Source organism: Netta rufina (assembly GCF_964035555.1).
Source record: "Netta rufina genome assembly, chromosome: 4".
In the NCBI taxonomy this organism is placed as follows: domain Eukaryota; kingdom Metazoa; phylum Chordata; class Aves; order Anseriformes; family Anatidae; genus Netta; species Netta rufina.
In genome coordinates, this window is record NC_140127.1 from 6378809 (window position 1) to 6398401 (window position 19593).

Below are 19593 nucleotides of genomic sequence, written 5' to 3' on the forward strand. Positions count from 1 at the left end.
TGTATCCCCGTGCAGCACTCAATGCACTCAATTTCGAGGCTGCTGAAGTATGCAGCTTCCTCTGTTTCTCACACCAGCTTTAATTTCTCCTGCTAGCAGCTTCCCCAGCCCTGTTCATTGTCATCCGGTCCCTGCAGGGCTCCTGGCCTGTGGTTGGCACTAGGGCTCCGGTTTCGGCACGCTGCTGTTGTTGCTGACTGATAAAAGTGACAGGGAAAGACAAGGTTCTCCAAGACAGACTTAGAGTGCATTAAATAAATATAAATTTTATTAAAAACACCCACATCTCAGCGTTATCAGGAATGATATAATAATAAACAGCTTTCAAATAACCTGCATTACATTACAATACTTACAGTATTTATAACCATCCTCAGATTCTTTTTATAGACATACCAAACATTTCATGAAAATGAATGAAACTAAAGTAAAAAAAAAAAAAAAAAAAAAAAGTAGAACATAAGCATAGAAAATGCACACAGAAGTTCATTACCTTAGTGTCAAACTGCTAAAGTTTCCTACACAAGTTAACCACTAGCTTTAGAAGTGAACTTTATACCACTGTGCGTCAATCAAGATGAAAAATTCATTCAAGTAAAGTTGACACCACTCAGAAGCATCTTCAAGTATGGCTATAGTCAACCTGATAATCCTATACAAGCAATTTTATGTCTGCTTTGTCATTCGATCCAACTGAGGCAGGGTTCTGTACACCAAAAATTACAGTTCGGGTATTTACAATACATAACTGCTTCACCAACTAAGCTTCCTGCTCTTGCTGCCAGCAGTTTGGCAAATGACAGTGCACGGCATGTTAACCAAACGTCTACTGGGGATCAGATGAATCATATAGGACTTAAAACATAATCACCAAAAGATGAAGATTAGGAAGGATTTAATTAATCTGACACATAACCATCATTAATTTTTTTCTTTAAAAAGGCGAAACTTTTGTTTCAATGCAGTGGGTAAAAGTCACAGACTGAGAATTAAAAAAAAAAAATAAAAAATTGCCATAATAAATATTTGACCATTAAACCCAAAGGCCTCCTTTGATTTATTCGAGTTAGGTTGTGATTCTGTTAGATAAAATTTCTTTTGACCAAACTTAATCTTACAGTATATTGCACAAGATATATCTGGGACATGGAGGTTTGCATGTTTAGGGAAGCCCTTGTACAGACTGTACCTTTTTTATACTTTATTTTATTTTATTTATTACAGTATCCAAGAAGCCTTGTTTAGAGAGTGACTTGAAAAACTCTAGCAAACAGTCACTTGCCAAACCCCTGCCTTACATTTTTCCCTTTAATCAGCTCAGTGCATTCTACTTTCTTTTGTTTATTCGTTTGAAACAGGCAAAACATTCTAAATCTCTTAAACACTTTCATTACAATAAAAAGAGCTAACGAATTTACAAAATTAGTTTTAGTTACATCAATACATGTACAAGGAAAATTAGAGAAGGGATTCAAAAGAAAAGCATTAAATCCCTGAAGGAGAAAAAAAAAAAAAAAAAGAAAAGAAAAAAAAAAAAGAATAATATATTTAACCTACAACAGCTTTACATACACACAGGTGACACGTTGGCATAGGAGAACATGAGCTGAAATATCCCTGAATTTTTAGAACCAAAAAAAAAAAAAAAAGTTGAAGTTCAAGTTATACTTGCTAAAATGTCAAGTATTGAGAGAGTTTTTTTTTTTTTTTTTTTTTCAAAGGCTATTGGGGGAAAAAAGATGGTATACAATATATAAACTTTCACACTCAGTTCAATATCCTATTGCCAAACTAGTGTTGAGGTATATGACAAGTAGGAACATCACTCAAACCTTTTAATGTATTTTTAGCTCACATTATGATATATTTGTAGCAGGCTGAGTAGCACCATGATGTGAATTCAGCTCAAAACCCAAATATATATAGATTTAATATTTTTACAGTACTAAAATACTAAAGCATTGCGTTAAAAAAAGTTTTGTTTACAATTTAATTTACTATACAACTCTCCTGCTTTTTTTAATAGAAATTAATGTTTTAAAACCACCACAGCAAGCCAGCTGCCTATTTTTTTTTTTCTATTTAATCAACGGAATCACACAGAACTAACCCTGTTTCATTCATCTTGTGTAGGCATCGGTCTGCTCAATCTTCCTGGAAAAGAGGACACTTGCACCGAGAAATGACTTACACCACAATGTACATAATTATCAACACAAAAGCAGTCTGCCATTCAATAGTTGAAGAGCATACAGATCTTTAAAAACAGCAGAAGCCCAAGCTAACTAGTTGTAGTCTGTCGCATGCTGCTAATTATTACCTGTGGTTAATATAAAATTCTTTCCTTAAAACTGTACATATTTGAGCAATGAACTTGTCATAATTGTAGAAAACAGTTTACAGTATAGCTGTGTGAGATGAGCACCAGAAAAACATGTGTTTTGTGTACTAAAGTATTCCCTTATATCCAGTAAGCCCCATTTTTACCATAACTGACTGTATTAAAAATGGATATGTAGCCCACTAGCAGATGCACGGCTAAAACAAAAGTATTTAAAAGCTTTTTTTTTTTTTTATTTTAAAAAAATTATCTTTGCATTTTTAAAATCAAAGTAAACTCTTTTTTTTTTTTTTTTTAATGTCTTAGTACCTTAGCATTGTTCAAGTTGCCAAGCTTAGGTAGACAAAGTGCTTTTGAAACACTATTTTAAAAAAAAATATCTCTCTCTATATTTTATTGTCCTTTTCTAGGACTTGACTGGATGAGCAAAATCCAGAGGTCTTTGTAATTCCCATATGTTAAAAAGTAAGCTTATTTTAACACCAGGTAAATTCAATACATACATGAATGAAAAGGTCCTCCCTGTTGTCGAAGAACATTTGAATACATCATTGACATTTTAATCGTTATAAAGGCAATAACTGCTTGACTGTTAAAATAAAGACACCGTTCTCTTAGATAGCACCATGTTTTTAGAATATCCAAACAAATTCAGTGTTTTGCTGTCTATTCGTTACGTTTTATACGTATCTACTTTGTTAAATAAAATCAAGAGACTAATAAGATTACAGTAAAAACTGCATGTTAAAAAGCCATAATTCCAGTATTTCAGTACATCGTAGATTCAGCACCAGATGTTATTTTAAGATTCCTGCAGTTGGAATACTACAGTATTATTTTTTAGGATTTTTTTTTTTTGCTCCTGTTCCATGACTATGCAAACTCAATGACATTAAAAGTGGTCACAGATGTGCAAAACTGTAAGAAAAAAAAAATCCATTTGCAGATTCTCTCTTTCAGTAATGGAGCCAGTGTTTTCAAATGTAAATCGTGAAACACTTTTTGTTTTGTTTTTGTTTTTTTTTTTTTTTGTTTTTGCATAGGATGCTTTGGTCTTGTTTCCTACATGCCATCTGTGACCACTTAAAAACCAGTGGAAAAGAAGTGCGCTAGTGAGATTACCTCTTTATGCTGGTGTGCCGAGGCTTTTTCCACCGATGAGTTTAATAGAAACACTGCTTTCTCCTCCACCCTTGCCTTCCCCAAAACCTAAACGAGAACTACCCTACTGATGAGTTGTTGTTTCTTTTTTCTTTTCAGATGAGGTAACCAACGAAGGTGTGAAGTTAGATATATCTGTTGTAAGGCCCTGTAACCCGTGTAAAGGCATATGGAGATGTCGTTACTGTGGAGTCTGTGGTGACCGACAGCGTCCGTTGTGCAAGAGACTTGATGAAGCGCACGTACGTCGGCTCCGAGGCTTCGTGTGGCTCAGCAGGCTCCCGCTTCGCTTTTTTGCCGTAGGATTTCTGAGGCACGTAGTCTGGACCGTATTTCTCACACTCCTCTTCCTTCTCTCTTGCCTTCTCAGCCATCTTGGCCTCCCACAGAGCCAGGCCGTGTTTCGGCTCGTTCATGCTCTTGTGCTGGTAAAAGACAAGGGATATTCTGGTGGGATGGTTCCTGTTGGGGTTTTTCAGGGGGGTCGTTGCATGGAGCTCGCGCTTTGCACACTCTATGAGAATTGACCCATGAGATGGAGCAACTGCCACTCCTCCAATTTCTGGATCCAGGAAGCTCTGTTCACTATCGGACCAGACTTCATCGGGATCCTCTGCTTTTTCAGGATTCAGCACATCGGTTTTCTCTAAACCGCCTTGGGGAGTAGTCCTATCGTGGTTTTGACCTGGAAGCATGCTAGACAAACCATTGACTGCATGGGAGATCATTTCGCTCTCCTTGTTTTGGAGGTGCAACGAATTAGGAGGACCACTGAACATATTTGGAGCGGGATGGTAGTCGTGTGCTAAATGTGGCGGGGGTTGCACATGGTGATGTTCAGTGTTTTTATTCATGGAGGCATAGTCCATGCTTGGATTACTCAGATTAGATTTGAGCCTCGAGGCTACCTCCATAAAATGGCCATCAGCCTCGTGGGTGGAGTAAGAGGAAAAAGACCCTACGTGGTGTACATTTGGTCTAATGGTGCAATTACTGAAAGAGTCGACCTGCATATTTTGGTTTCCGTAATTCAAGTATTTGGGACCAAAACTCTGGTTATTCCCAAACCTGTGCTGGTATAATGTTTGAATGGGTGGCAGGCTTAGTTTAGACATAGGGTCTTGGCTCTGACAGCTATACAAGTCCACGTGCTGATGCTGGGAGGGGTAGGAGCCCAAGTAAGAGGGGCAGTTGTCCATTGGCATGTTTCCATTGCATGGGTAGGGTGGATACTGGTTATTTTGACTTAATGATCCTGAATAAGGGTTCATGGGACTGGAAGAATTCAAATAAGACCCCGCAGGCTGTGATGAGGTGGTGTAAAGGTTCATGGGAGCCGACCCTCCGTAGGGATCTGAAGTGTATGAAGAGCTGGGATAACCACCGGCTGGATTAGGCAACCTTACATACAGATTTGCAGAACCTGAACCCGAGTAAGAATTAATGGGATTTGACTGGGAGCTGTTAGGGAGAGTGCGCTGGGGATGTTGCTGCTGCTGTTGTGAGGCTGGTCCTGAAAGGCGTAACAGATCTGTAGACATGAAAAGAAAAGAACAAGCAAGCTTTTTTCTTCTTTTTTCTTTTTTTAAACGCATACTTTATAGATTCCTCATGATAAATATCTGTGAGTTTTCTAAGAAAAGTCTATCATATGATACGTTAACAGAGGTTCCCTTTCTCATATCTCAAATGCCATGCTTTAAGAAGCTGAGTAAATACTAAGGCTACTCTTCCTTTTTGGCCTGCATCCAGCGAGATCAGATGCTAGCAGCGACGGGGAAGAGAGGACAGTGCAATCTGTTCAGAGTCACATGCACAAAGTCCAAAGAGTTGAATCATCATTTAAGTAGCCCATGAAATGGAGCATCAAAGTGCTCCCAAAAAGCCATGCACAAGGTGACCTTCTTTGACCCGAGAATAAATAAATAAATTCTGCTACATCTATATTTATAGAACTGCCTCAGAAAGAAATGGCCCTAGCTTAATGTTAAACAAGTAAATAAAATAAAATAACAAAGGTGACATTCACTGAGAGAGGGAACATTTCAGTACCAAGTGAGATTAATTGAAGACACAAGGGAAAAGCCATCATTCATTAAAGTGGCATAGTTTAATGGTTAGAGCCCCAGCCTGGGTCACAGGACAGCTGACTTCTATTCATAGGCATCTCGGTGACCTTTTGGGCAGCCTTGGAGGTATCGCTTTATTCCTCTCTGTGGAAGCTGCTGTAACAATCAAATAGTCACGAGGGAGGAACTCCTTTGCCCAGGACTCTAAATCTACTGATGGGAACTGCCAGGGGTTGTTAAATGGATTTTTAAACTCTTACTCCACTATGGAAAAACCTCTGCTCTGCTTTTGGTCTTGAAGCAGAGTATTTGTATATACAGTGGTAAAGAGGCTAGGCTAGAACCCACTCGGATTATGATGTTCTCTGCAACAGTGGCAGACAGCGAGTGATGTGCAGGTCACATTTTCTTTAGCAGCAACATCACACACTTCTCTTCACAGCTCCTAGCACCAGTAGTCTTTTAAAGGTACTTTGCAATATGTTGAGTTTGTAGAAGCACCTGACTTCTACAGGCGTCAGCTATCCAGTCATGGCTTTCTCATGTCTGTTTTTTTTCTTTTTTTTTGCTTCTCTGAGTTGACCACAATTTGGCATTCTAGTATTTATAAACATGCAATATTGATATTTACATTCAAGAATTTCTCTTTTGTTTGAAACGTTCTTGTGCTGTGAAAAATGGTTTTCTAGAGACTCGTTGTAAATGGCCTCAGTTTCTAGGAAGCTTACCACTTGATAAAGATCCTGATCAGATTCATGTGTTTACCTGCTAGCTGCTTCGCGTGACTTGCCGCTTCAGCGTTGCCTTGCTTGTTGCGTGCTGCAGCAGACTTGTCTCTTTCAGCTTTGCTAGACCCATTCTCCAAGGAGGAGAGCTTCTCTGCAGCTGCCTTCTTTGCTTCTAGCTTCCTTTGCCGGCACGTCTTAACGGGCTCCGCTAGCATCCTTACTTTCCGCCGAAAGGAGGTAAGGACCTGGATGCTGCCATTCCTCTTCTTCTCCTCCTGGCCTTCAGCGCTTCCAAACTCATCCACATCAGAGACTTTGTACAACGGGAGCACGTGGAGCTGCTCATCTTCAGGTGTTTGGCCAATTTCACGATTGTCTTCTCTAGTTAGTGTGCAAACCTGTCAGAAAGGGGGTGTTAGAGTAACTCTCTCCAACCAGTCTGAGAAGAAGTTGCCTGAAATACTAGCTTGTGTGTTTTACCTTGCCCTGACACTGTCAGCATCTGGAAAGTTGCTTGGAAACTTTAAGTTTCTGCTCAATTTAAGCATTATCACAAGAAGTCTGCAATTTCACTTCTTCCATTGCTCTGTTGGACAGTGTAAATAGAAACACAAAGTACATACATCTCTGTTTCTGGTACTGAAATGAGCAGTATAGTCGGGTGCCACCTAACATGAAATAAACTGTGTGGTCCACAGCACCGCGTGGGCAGGGAGCTAAAACAGTGAGAACTGGGACTTTGTACCCAACTGAAGAGTTTGCTGTGACAGATTATTAGCCAGGTACCTATTTGAAGTAGTGAGCAATATAACGTACTGCCACTGTATTTCACACCCCCTTACAATGGCAGCTTCCAGCACTTTGCAGAGGAGACAGTCATGTTAACGTGCACAAAGATTTCAGGAGGGTCCTGTTGTGTCTTGCAGCATGCTCACTGTGTTAGCTCCAGCTAAAACAGGCATTGGGAGTATCTCAGTGGAGGAAAAGATGCTGATACAGACATACTCTGCGGCAGAATCATTGAATCAGCCAATCTTAGGAAGAAAGCTCAGCTAGGAATTTGTGTTTGATTGGTGGTGGTTGACTTTTCAACTAAGTCAGACCCTGGAAACGGGGCAAATTTGAGTTGTTACTGGATTATCACAGAGAGAGAATAAGCAGGAAACAGAAATAATCTAATAACCATCGAAAAAAAAAGGCTAGTTTTTCTGATATCTTGTACAGAAGTGTTGCAAATGCAGTGTTCAGAAGAGTTCAGAATGGAAAAGTGTCAAGTGAGCACGTACATTACTAAGGGTGGCAAGGCTTGCAGGCTGTATTCTCATCCCAAGCAGGAATGAAATCCACAGCTTTCTAAACTCTCCTCGGAAGAAAGTTATGAAAAGCAGTCATCTGCTTCTGTTTTTATTTTATTAGGAGATATATAATCCAAAGTAGTTATAAAAAAATATTTCAAGATGACAAATATAAATCATTTTGTTCCGGGAAAGCTGAAACAGGCATTTCAGCCCTGCTGGAACCTTCCTGCCATTGTCTCCACGGTTTCTCCTTTACCAGTTCTATATTAAACCTTCCTTTCATACATCATAAGTCTCATTCAGTTGAATGAAAAATTGTGGAGGGGGGTAATAAGTTAGCTCAATTACTGCTTAACGTTTCTTTTTTTAGCAATCTACGTTACGCAATTATAAATTGAAACAGACTGAAGTTAATGAATTAACTGTATGCAATTAGCGCTGGAACAAGGAGGCTCTGTGCATCGCCGACTTACCAGTGTGCTCCCGTTCTGCATATTGTGTAAGTCTCTGTGAGCATGAGCACAGAAATCCAGGCAGGCAGTGACCCCGGAGAATGGGCGACCTTCTTTTAACCCCAGGCGACACTCGGGTGCTCTGTGTTCGTACTCGATCTGCAATCAGACAACAGGTATCGCTGCAACACCCGGGCTTAGCACCGAACAGCAGGCAGCTCTCCTAACATCTTCGGGGTGGTGACATACGGCTCTTACAGGCAAATAAAATCAAGCAATTCTGTGGCAGTTTTATATGCCTCTTTCACTCCTTGCTGCTTGCTTCCCTGTTACCTTGTGTCTCTGCTGGGATTGTGAAACTGGCCAATAATACTTTTCTGTGCATATTGCTCCTGATTCCCTGCCAGCGGTTTTTGTTTTTACATGACAAATACAGTGCATGGTTTCGGTGTCTGGCACTGCAAGAGTGATGTGTTTGTGTAGTCTGGAAATACACCAAGCTATTAAGGGAAAATGACTTTAGAAAACTGACTTCAGAATGACTTCATGAAAAATAATAATTTGCTTTTTGATTTGTAATATTTTGGCACACTAAAAGCCTATTTTCATTAGCTTTAGTGCAGCACTAACCCCTGACCAAAATGATAATTCAGTCAAGGCCGTATTTTCTATACGTGTACTCATTATTAAGGAGCTTTGCAAAGAGTTTATAGTGCAACAATAAACCTTACACAAAAAGAAGGGATTTTGTAATGGAAGATCAAGCCTCACCCAAATGGCAGTTTCATATTATATTTAGAAAATCAGAAATGAAACCCCATTCGTAAAATGCGTTGCTGAAATTCCTGTTCTAAGTTAATGGGAAATTAGAAATTTTGCCAAGTCTTGATCCAGGATCCCTAAAAAGATGTCTAGTTTGCTCATAGTAATTTTGCTTTTCATATTTGGAATATTTACTTCACTGCAATCTAAAAACAAAAAATCAGAAGAAAACTTGAAACATGGAGACTCCTTTGGGATCCAGTGAGGGTGGTTCGAAATGGTATCCACGTTATAATTTGGTTAGATTTAAAGGGTGTGTTTAAAATGTATCGCTGCAGAGGTTGTATGAAATGTGCTGCTGGGTCCAGTGGGATAAACAGACACTTTCCAATTCTAGCGGTTAATGCTGCTGCAGTCCCGACATGGATTAGAACGGATTTTGGAATTTGGAATCTCTTCTCAGGATTCGCAGCTTGGGATATTCTGTGATTCAGAGGGGGACTGGCTTTGGTTAGAGCTTTGGCTTTTTATAACCTGCTACTGCAGCCACACAAATCAGGTCTTGCTCATCTCCCTTTGAAGACACTTGACAATAGCTTGATCTCTGTTTCCCCACAAATTCAAGGTTTGCATGGAACTCCCGAAATAGGCCAGGCTATACACATTGCTTATTATCTAAGGTAGAAGTTGGAACTTGCGAAAGCATGTATTTTCAGCTAGTGTCAGGCATACGGTTTGTATGAAGAACTTTTATGAGAAAAGAAAGCAACCCAAGCAAAGAACCATTTTATTTTTCACCACCCCCTCATTTCTAATTCTTCCTCTTCCTTTCTTCTCTTGCAGAATGTCTCTACGATATTTGGAGAGATAACCACAGCTAGTGGGCACGTAGCCACAGTTTCCTCCAGAATGAGTCTCCAAGCGTTATCTGATCAGGTAAGTGAAATCGGATCAGTCTGTACTAAACCTGCTTACCCTGCCTAGTTGCTAGTAAATACACAGCAAAGGAGTGAATTTAACTGCAAATATAAATGGGCAGTTTCACGTTAGCTTGCATTACAGTGGAAAATCTGTTCTGTGCTGATTGCTACAGCAAGGGAGTGTTTTGACTGGGCTTAATGTTGTCAACAGGAAAGAAAGAAGATGTCACAGTTTGCAGTGGTGCTGGTAGCCAGGAGGCTGTAAGTTCTGTGAGTGTTTGTAATGGTAGCAAGCCTGAACAACAAAAATGAAGGCCAATAGTTAACACATTTCAAAGGGTACGGCGTCAAATTTTGATGCAAGTATATGAAGCTTTGTTCTAAAAGCACGTCTGTAATGGCCACTTTGGTGAAAACTGTCACTTGAGAGAGCAGAACTGAAACTGTAGTTTCAAGACTCAAGTGCAATATAATTCGCTGCCTAATGACACTGTCACCAGTCTTGAACCATCTCTGTGGCTGTTTTGCTAGTTTGGCTGGAGAATCGCCCTAAATCCAGAAGCCTTGTGTTGTAAAGCTGGATTTCTGCTCAAGTGTGAAGTAATGTTGTTGTGTTTATGCAGGTGAAAAGATTAGCTTTACTGAGTGGGTAACATTCTGCTAGTTTTACTTTTGAAAGCATTTTAAGTGGCATTGAGGATTTCCATTTGTCTTTAGCCTGATGTCAAAGGAAGGCTGGTACGAAATGTACATGAATGGTATGGCTCAAAGATAAAATGCTGGGGAAAGTGTGGTAAAAATCAGATGGTGTGACTGTTCCAGTTCCCTTTCCCCCCACCATACCTGGTTGTTGTATGCATCCGGTGCAAGCTTCTTGTAGGTGGGCGCCATCAGGGTTGACAGATTCTGCAAATTGGATTCTAGTTTTTCCTCCTGTTAGCAGACGAAATAGAGTTCAGTGACATTTCCATACCCTATGTATGGACCTAAAAAGTTAGGGTCTGCTAAAACGGAGTGATAGATATGTAAAGGCCTAGATCGTGGTCATTCTGGTTTGGACAATAACTATTATGAATCTCCTTTTAATTATATTGTTTCACAGCCTTGAAAGAGACACAATAGTAGGGTAGTGTGATCCTTGTGAGAGGATATCACAGACTATAATTTTAATTTGGTTTGTCTTAAAAAGAATTTATAATTTTTCAATATGAAGGTGTTTTAGGTCCAGGCATGATGACCCTCGTTATTTTCTCTACTGGAGTTTTGGGGAAATAATATTCTTTAGAAAGCTTGAGAGAAATAATATCTGAATGCTCCATCAAGTTAATCCGGCCAATTTAAGGGTTTTACACACTGCGATAACAGCACTTCAACACATTTAAATTGTCTTTTCATGCAGCAACTTAAAATTATTGTAATGCATTAGACTTCAAAAAGTTCCCAGTCCTCATGCAATCAAGAATTGTGGACACACCTAGGAGTTGGTGCTATGCAGGTAGGAGCGACCACATTTCACCTTTCTGTAAGGAGATGGACATGCTCTCAAAATGAAGGGCTCTTTAAAAATGAAGTACTCCGGTAACACACTCCAGAGTTGCTCCCCATCCTCTCAGGAAGAGAATTCCAAACTCAAGACCTTGCTTACATGCAGCCCTTATTTTTCATTTCAAATACACAGAGAACGGTGGCGTAATGGAGTGGTGTATTGGCTTTTAGGAGTATTTCATGAAGGTGTGAAGAACCTATGGGTTTGACAGAGTGACGTTTGGTACATTAAAGTTTTGTATCTCCTCCTAAAATTTGGGACTCCAAAATGACACTGTGAAATTGTCAGAGAACATCTTGCTGTGACCTTTTGTATGGTTACCATTTGTAAGCATAACTTCGAGCATTTATTGGTAAGGATCCTATTTGTGCTGTCTGTATCACCCATAAACCGAGTCTATGCTATGAGACCCTTGTCTGGATGTGTGCCCCTGCCTTCGGGAACAGGACTGGAGGGTAAAAGCATCCTCTCTGCCCAGCTCTGGCTTGCATGGAATCAAATCCAGGAATGCAAGTTGGAAGAATGCCCTAGTGAGCTCTGGCCAGGTATCCAGCTTAGAAAATTTGGGGGGTTTAGGATTGCAGCTATGATAAAGAAGGCTTTGTGCCACAATATGATTGAAGGAGAGCTGTTTTGTAATGCTGGGGGACACAGAGGAGCAGCAGGGAGGAAAACCTATATGGTAATTATGATGATATTCTAAATAAAGTGTGCTATTTTCAGCACAGGCCATAGCATGCAGGCATGCCCGACTCTCTGATCACATACAAGAAATGTTTGGGTTTGTGTAAGATCCCAGAATATAGTGAAAGCTCTGGACCTATGCATCCGTATATGAGCAGCAGTCCAGGGACTAAATTTGCACGTGCATGCCAAAAACCAAGCTAGGCCATTAGAGCCTCCCAGACACACGAATAGCTGGAGGTGTCCAGGGTTTGCTGCAATCATACCTTCAGAGACATCCTGTGTCCAAGCTAAAGTTGGTGCTGTTTTCCTCTGACTTGTTTTAAATGATCACCAGCTTGCTGTAACACAGAGCCCAGCCTGGGAACTATCAGTGGGGCAAGACTGTGTGTAGCACGAGGCTTCCCAGCCTCTTATTCCTATTGTACTCTCAGAGTTTCACCACGTTAAGTCTCCGTGCAGTATGCTCTAGTTCCCAGTTGCAAGGTTACACGCCTTCAGCTGGTAAACCTTCCACTCTGCCACTGGGGAATGCCCGATTGCAGGCCTAATGCGGGCACAATCATTCAGGCCGTGCCCTTTCTTCTAATTGTGAAAGCCTGCAAACATGGTTTCAAGTCTCAGGGCTTTTACCAGCTGTCAGAATTTGGACAGTCAGTTCAGCTGGCTCGGTGACTGGAATCAATCAGCTCTGACTGGCAGTCATTTAATGGCCCTACGTGCGTGCAGGGCTCTGCCCCCCTGCTCTCTTGCACTGGATCTCTTATTTGCAGAGTGACAGAAAACATTTCCTTGCAAATGAGGCACGTTTTCATTTTAGAAATGGCCACCAACCTCTTTTGGATCATCCCCCATCAGCTTGAACTTTCTCGGAATCTTGCTTCTGGCAAACTTACAACCATTGTAGTACATGCTCCAGGAGCAACCAAAGGAAAATGAAGCACCACAAGTTTCAGGGTCCAGCCCTTGACATGCACAGGTCCGTCTAAAGAGGAAGAGAAGACGGCTGTTAGCAGCAGGCGGGTCACCCCGGGGTGCTCCCACAGCGTTCTGCCAGGGAAGCACCAGTCCTGGATCTCCTTCCATCGATAAATAACGAGGAAGTGGAAGAGGCAGTCAGAGGAACTGTAGCAGAGGAATTTATCGCAACAAGTAGGTGCGTGGTTGGAAAGCAAGTTTCCTATATTGATCTGAGAAACCCGGGCTAGCTCAAAAGGGTGGATGTCTGCAAGGAGCCTCCATGGGTGGGTCACTAATGGTACCTGGAGGGGCGTATGCTGCTGGCACTGCAAGGCTGGGGCTCTCTGACAAGCATTTGGCAAAGATTTCCGAAACACAACTCTACCCACGAAGCCACAGCATGTAAAATGCAGCCATCGCTAAGTTATTTTGATCTAAATGTTCTTTGCTGCCAGAAAGACATGGAAAAAAGAGTGTAATTTCTTTAGATTCAGGCTAGCTTCTGTAGGCATACGGTGTGATTTAGTGCACCTCGTTTTCATTTCAAGGTGTCTGCTTTCCTGGGCCCAGCTGCGATTTTCTTTTAAATCATCTTCCTTTAAATACACAGCGAGGCTTCACAACTCTGGGAAGATGTTTTTTCCCTACTTTTAAAAAACATTTGCTTTGCTCTCCTCCAAAGCTTCGTGGGTTTTCCGACTGTCTGAAAGGGTTTGAAGGTGTGTGCGTTTATGGGAAAAGAGCCAGCGGAGACGCCAGGTCCCCGGCTGAAGCCAAGCCCTTGTGTCACTTACTCTTCGTTCAGGGCACAGCGCCGGTTGGTGAGCGTGCCGTACTTTCTCAGGGTGTCGGTGAGCTCCGAATACAGCTTGTCGGCCAGGCTGGTCGGGATTCCCTCCCAGACCAGGATGAGAATCACGATCACCGCCGTCTCGCAGGTGTGGCCCGCTCGCTCGCGCACCAAGCAGAGTAGCTTTTCTTCCTGACTGCTTCTGCGGACTACCTGCATGCACAGCAACACACACCCCCGGAGCCCCAACACAAGCAAGGCATTTCTTAATGTGAAGAGGAAGAGGAGAGGAAACCTCAGCACTAGTGTGCGTGGGGGGAGGTCACTTCTATCTCCCTCTTCCTCTTTGTTTCTGGCAACTCGCGCCGTTCTTCCCCTCTACTGATAGGGGCCGGGGCACGAAGCCCTTCCCTTTAACGAAGCTCTAAGCGTGCTGACTGATGGCATGGCGGTGGAAAACAGCTTTGCATGGTATCCCCCATGCTCTGATTTAGCAGAATTATTCTCCCGAGTCTGCACTACGGTATGAGTGCAGTGTCATTGTACGACATCTCTCCCTTTTCCTAGCATGCCTAAACAGCTACACTTGTCACCAGCCGCTCTGTTTTGTGGCCTTGCCTGCCCTGACTCACAGAAACGTTATGGCAGTGAGAGGAAAGCAGCACCCGGCTCAAGTAAGTGTCCCTGCTTCTCAGTGCTGTGGGTATTTCTGTAAAAGGTGCCGTCTGGCATGCAGAAACACTTATAATCATAGATCAGCTTTTCCTCATCCCGGCTTTCCCCAGCCTACCCAAACCACTCAGCGCTTCGTGCCAGAGTAAGGCAGTGTTTGCTAAGAGGGTGTACTAATTCCTCGCTCCAACTGGGAGTGCGTTTTCAAAACATCACCGTGGTGTACTTACGGCGCTTCTTTGGAGGTAAAATTAAACAGCGGAGAGAACGGCTGGAGTCACGGGTCTTAAATCTAAGTTTAACTGCCTCCCTCCTCGGGTTTTCGTGCCTTTAGGCCAAATTTTATTCTCGCTGTTTTCCATGCAGCTCAAGTAAATGGAGTGTGAGAGACAGCGGTGGGAGCGGGCTGCGGGCGCCCTGCGGTGAGCTATTTTAAGCTCCCCAGCGTCAGCTAACAGAGGGACGTCACTGCTGGCTGATGCAGGAACCACCAGACTGACCTAGATCAGCATTATTTTGTGGACATCACTTACCCATTTAGCAATAGGGCATCCTTGAGAACTTTTGCCTTCTTTCCCAGTGTAGACAACCCTCTCAATCCTTATAGCTTTACCCTTCTGTCCAAATCTTAAACAAACAAAAACACGTACAATAAGCAGGTTCATTTGGTTCTGCAGAAACACTTAAAAGATGGAGTACACTCACCAGGCTTATCTTAAAAAATAAATACTGTGAATTACAGGGAAGGGTGTGCAGTGCAGTTTATCTGGCTGATTTTACAGTGGTGGCGAATTAACACGTTAAAAGAGGCAAATGGCTTTAATACGTCACAGCGGAGTGAGAATTACCCGTAACACATTAATAGCCCCAAAGCTTTTAACCGTTTCTCTAGAGGAGTTGTTATAGATGGCATTTTGAAAAGTGGGCTTGAAGACTCTCTGTTTTGGGAAGGAAACTTACATTTGTCTTTAATTTCTGGGTTAAATTTTCAGTTATCACTCTGAAATTTGTATAATGAAGTTGTCATGGAACAGCTGGCATGCAGTAGTCACTCTATTAATTTTCTGTGCTTGTTTCTGGCTTAGATACAGTGTGAATCAGTTAAGCCATGATTAATTTGCTGCATATCTATTTCCTTTACTTTATCATCCGGTCATAAATTGTTACTTATTTACTTCTGCCAGCCTTCTATACTGAATTAGGATCACGAGGTGCCCTCAAATGATGCCATTTGTGTGTGTCTTTTGGGGACAAAGGCAGGCAAGCTCCACTCCTGCTGTAGCACTCAGTCGAGGTGACGATGCACTCAGGGCAGAACTGAGCCCCAGAGCTGTTCAGAACAAAGGGGATCCACTTCCCATGTCCTCTGACGGACCAGGTGGAAATCTATGGCAAATGCTAAGTGAAGCAAGTCTTGAATTAACAGCAAGCATCAGACCTGTTGAGCTTTTCCTGAGCTTATTCTTGCCCCAGGGCTGCTGCAGCTGGGGGTGCCCAGCTGCTGAGCCAAGAGCATGCCGGGGCTGAGGGGAGGCTGCTGCTCGAAGTCTGCATGCTAGAGACCTCCGTGGCTGCAAAGCTGCAGCTCCAGCTTCGCTGCTGACTTGGCTGCGTTTCAGGGACTGGGCAAATTCCACCTCCAGCTCCTTTTCTTGAATCTGCTGCTCTCATTGGTGCTGTTTTTTTTTTTTTTTTTTTTTTTTTAAATATATATATGTCCAAGCATGGGGACTAAGTCACGGTGTTCCTGCTTTTTGCCTGTTACCTATGGAGCAATCAAGATAGTTCCTTCGTGTTACACAGCCATTGAAAGCTGCTTTGAGAACTTTTGACCTTTCATCCCTCTTGTTTTTGCACTAAAATCTCGGTGACATATTTAAGAGCAAATTACTTGCATTTAAAACTTCTGTCGTGTAAAGGAAATGAAAAATACTTATTTTTAGATGTGATCTCATTGTGAAATTTCAGTGTCGCAGGAAATTATACAAATAAAATCAGGTCGCACTACACATGTTCTGCAGGCAGCTGTTAGATCACTTTTTCCTACCTAGTCTTGGATGTTAGCATACATTTGTTTCTTTAATTAGCCACATAAACATTTTTCGATCTTAACATTTTCTATCAGTCTGCTGATCTGGATTGCAGGACAGCTGTGTGGGTGCCACTATCGATCTATCTTGAGCACTGCAAGTGAAATGGACTTTGTCTCACATCTCTTCAACTGTCACAGAAGAATTTGTGCCTGATGTTTGTCATGCTTGCTTTCAGTCCAGAGCTCATTGGCTGCAAAATGGGAGCAAAACTCACTGAGCATGAAGTAGGGACTGGGAGAAGGAAGAGGTAAAAAATGGGTATCCACCATGGATTCTGTAAGAAACTGGTGTAGCTAAAATATCAACTGTCAGTATCAATTCAGATCCTGGTTTGTTTGGCAGTGCTAATACCTTAAAAGTCAATTTCATGGTCATGGGAAGATAGTTTAAAAGTGCTTAGGTTGTGATTAATGTCACCAACTGTACACACATGCTCGAGAATTTCTTTAGGGTGTTTTTTTTCTCTTAGGGATACAAAATTAGCTAACAAGAAGGAGCTCTGGAGGTCTGTCCTGGGATCACACAGTTCAAGCAATATGTATAGTTGTAAGCTTGCCATTGTTCAAGCAGTTTCTGTTAGACTCTGCTGAACCTGGCTGCCTATACGTATGTTATCTGTAATCTCTCAGGATTTCCTTCTGCCAGCATGAAATGAAATTAATGGGACGGGAAAAGGAAGAAAAGACAAGGTCGGTATTAAGGATGGAAAATCACATTCCTAAGTCCAGAAATGGAAAAAAGTTTCATCTCTAATACTTGATGTGATGCCGTGAATGACTTTCCTGTTTTATGTACTAGTTGTGAATATTAAAGAATTAAACAGTCAATTAGAGCCTTGGAGGTACATGGTAAGAAGCTTCTCAGGAGGGTCAGCGTTTACTTCCCCTTCCCAAGAAGCAGCTGATTGCAGCTTACATGCCTTTGAGCTGCTCACAAAGCTGAAAACAAGTAGTGGGGCAAGCCTTGCCCAGGAGCCACAGGGAAGGAGGTGCTAAGAGAAAGGACCTTAGGACTAATCACTTGGAGATAATCCTAAGGATTTAATATGCCATTAATGGTGCATGGCTGTGCAGTGATGAGCACAAGCTAGCAGACCCTGCTGAGAAACCGTTCTCCTTGGCTCAAGACAAGCGCTGCACAGACACCTATTTGCTTTTGGTGTTCAGAGTTTTAAGGTATTAACAAATCAAATTCCCATCTGGCTCCGACTTACTGGGGAGCTTTTGTTTGCTTGTTTGTTCAGAAGGGAACTGAATTCCCAGATAGCACTAAAAACCTGGCCTTTCCTGTCTGTGCTTTCCGAAACCTACAAGTAATGCAGAATGCACAGTGCCAGAGTCACTTTGGTGTGAAGAGTTTTGAATTTGTATCTTAGAAATGCTTGTGTATGTTGCACTTTTTCATTTTTCTAGATAGCGCAGGTCACATACCCATGCTGTACCATTCGGAATCCCTTGTTGGGTTTGCCTTTGGGTAGCAGATACATTATGGGATGCAACGCACTGCAGGAATACCCACAGCTGAGATGAGGCTGGTCTTGTGCAGTACTCCGAGGGAGAGGGATGTTTTGTCGCAAACATACTTCTTGATTCCTGGGCTGAAATCCTATATCCTAATCCTAATGACCTTGTTCCACACCTCTGGAAGTGACTGAGTTAGGCTTAGTCCTTTCGGGTTGTACTATGCACTCAATAATTGGCGGGCGGGGAGGAGAGAGATAATTTTGGAGCCTGGTATTCTGCCCTCCGTCCCCCTCCCGCCTTGGCGTCCTCGTCTGCAGAGGGAACACCAGGTCGATGCCTGCTCTGAGAGCCATTGCCAGCCGCCTTGCCTCGCTTGGCAGCCTGGTGGATTCTTGTTCCTGCTCGGGTTTGCTGGCGTCGGTCTCAAAGCACGCAGCCCGTGCCAGCCAGCCGCCCATTAGCCCTGTCAAATATTGTGACTCTCTGGTGAATAGCACAGCGCGTCATGTTGGCAACACGGGGGGAGCTAAGCCTACGAGTAATTACTTGATTTGCAATTGTTTATTTCTTTATGTGCAAAAGCTGGAAAAATTCTGACGTCCACAAAAGGATAAACGTTAATCTGCCCCGTGCCTTTGCACTAATTACCTTTCTTCCATGATTTCTCTAATAGCTGCCACGTTAGGACCGGCTCCTAGATGGGTATAGAACGGACCTTCATCTTTCTCGATAATTTGCTCTGTTTAAAACAAAACAAAAGTTAGTACTTTGAAGCTTAATTCTTTAGCGTAAAGAAGTCACATCGCAAAACTTACATCTAGCTGGTTACAGTACTGCTGTTGGGTCTCAGGTCAGTTTTCAAACACTTAAAGTACACCCATGAAATTTGTACAAAACACGCAAAGCACGTGGCTAACTCTGCAAATAGCCACGATATGGGCTGTGTGCTTTTTGCTAGCACAAACGGTTGTTTCACATCCCGGGCTTTACACTGAAATCCAAAAGGCATTTTCCCGTTATCACGGAATGAATGTTTCTCTTTCTCCCACTTCCTCCTCTCCCAGTATCTGGAAAGGAGGAGAAATGGGATACCAATGGTAAATATTGACATTAGTGAGCTGTACAGCACTTGTTTTGCAGCAGGCGTGTTATATAGGAACCTACAGCTCGAGAAAGTGCCCGTTAAGGTTGCACAGAGAATTTCTGCCACCCACTTCTGCCACTCTTCTTGCTTAGTTAGCAGCTGCAGTACTGGCTACAACATAAATAAATAAATCAACGAAATCGTTGCCTGAAAAAAAGTTTTGCCAACTGCATTGGAGAATGGTCTTAAACCACAGCAAACCAATTGTAGGGTTAAAAACCAAACTCAACATGTTATAGGTTATTTCTTATAAAAGAAGAAGGAACAGCGAGGAGCTGGCTTCTAGTTTCCTTGCTGGGAGCTGTGAAAATCCATTACTTTCTCTTTTTGCTCCCATGGAGCATCTCTGAGACACAGCCCCAGGTATCTGAAAAGACAAAAAGGTCCATTTTGCAGTTCTGGAGGAGCACTGCTTCAACTTTCCCTTTTTAGTTGGTGTGAAGTCCCAGGCCGTTAGGGCCAGTAAGTGAAACTTGGAACAAAGCTTTTCCTTTTCTCCTGGTTGGTGCT

The 19593-nt window shown here is 42.3% G+C and overlaps 1 protein-coding gene across 2 annotated transcripts in view; it reads right to left on the minus strand.

Moving 5' to 3' along the window:
- Positions 1-245: 245 nt before the first annotated feature.
- TET2 (tet methylcytosine dioxygenase 2) overlaps positions 246-19593 on the minus strand; it is a 69825-nt gene continuing 50477 nt past the window's right edge. For both annotated transcript variants that reach the window (XM_084286639.1, XM_084286640.1), the window contains exons 3-10: positions 18588-18678; positions 14917-15010; positions 13716-13924; positions 12796-12946; positions 10575-10664; positions 8071-8208; positions 6337-6697; positions 246-5033 (exon numbers count right to left, since the gene is read on the minus strand). In XM_084286639.1, coding sequence (XP_084142765.1) covers positions 3628-5033; positions 6337-6697; positions 8071-8208; positions 10575-10664; positions 12796-12946; positions 13716-13924; positions 14917-15010; positions 18588-18678 — 2540 coding nt within the window. In that variant the 3' untranslated portion in view covers positions 246-3627. The remainder of the gene's footprint in view (positions 5034-6336; positions 6698-8070; positions 8209-10574; positions 10665-12795; positions 12947-13715; positions 13925-14916; positions 15011-18587; positions 18679-19593) is intronic.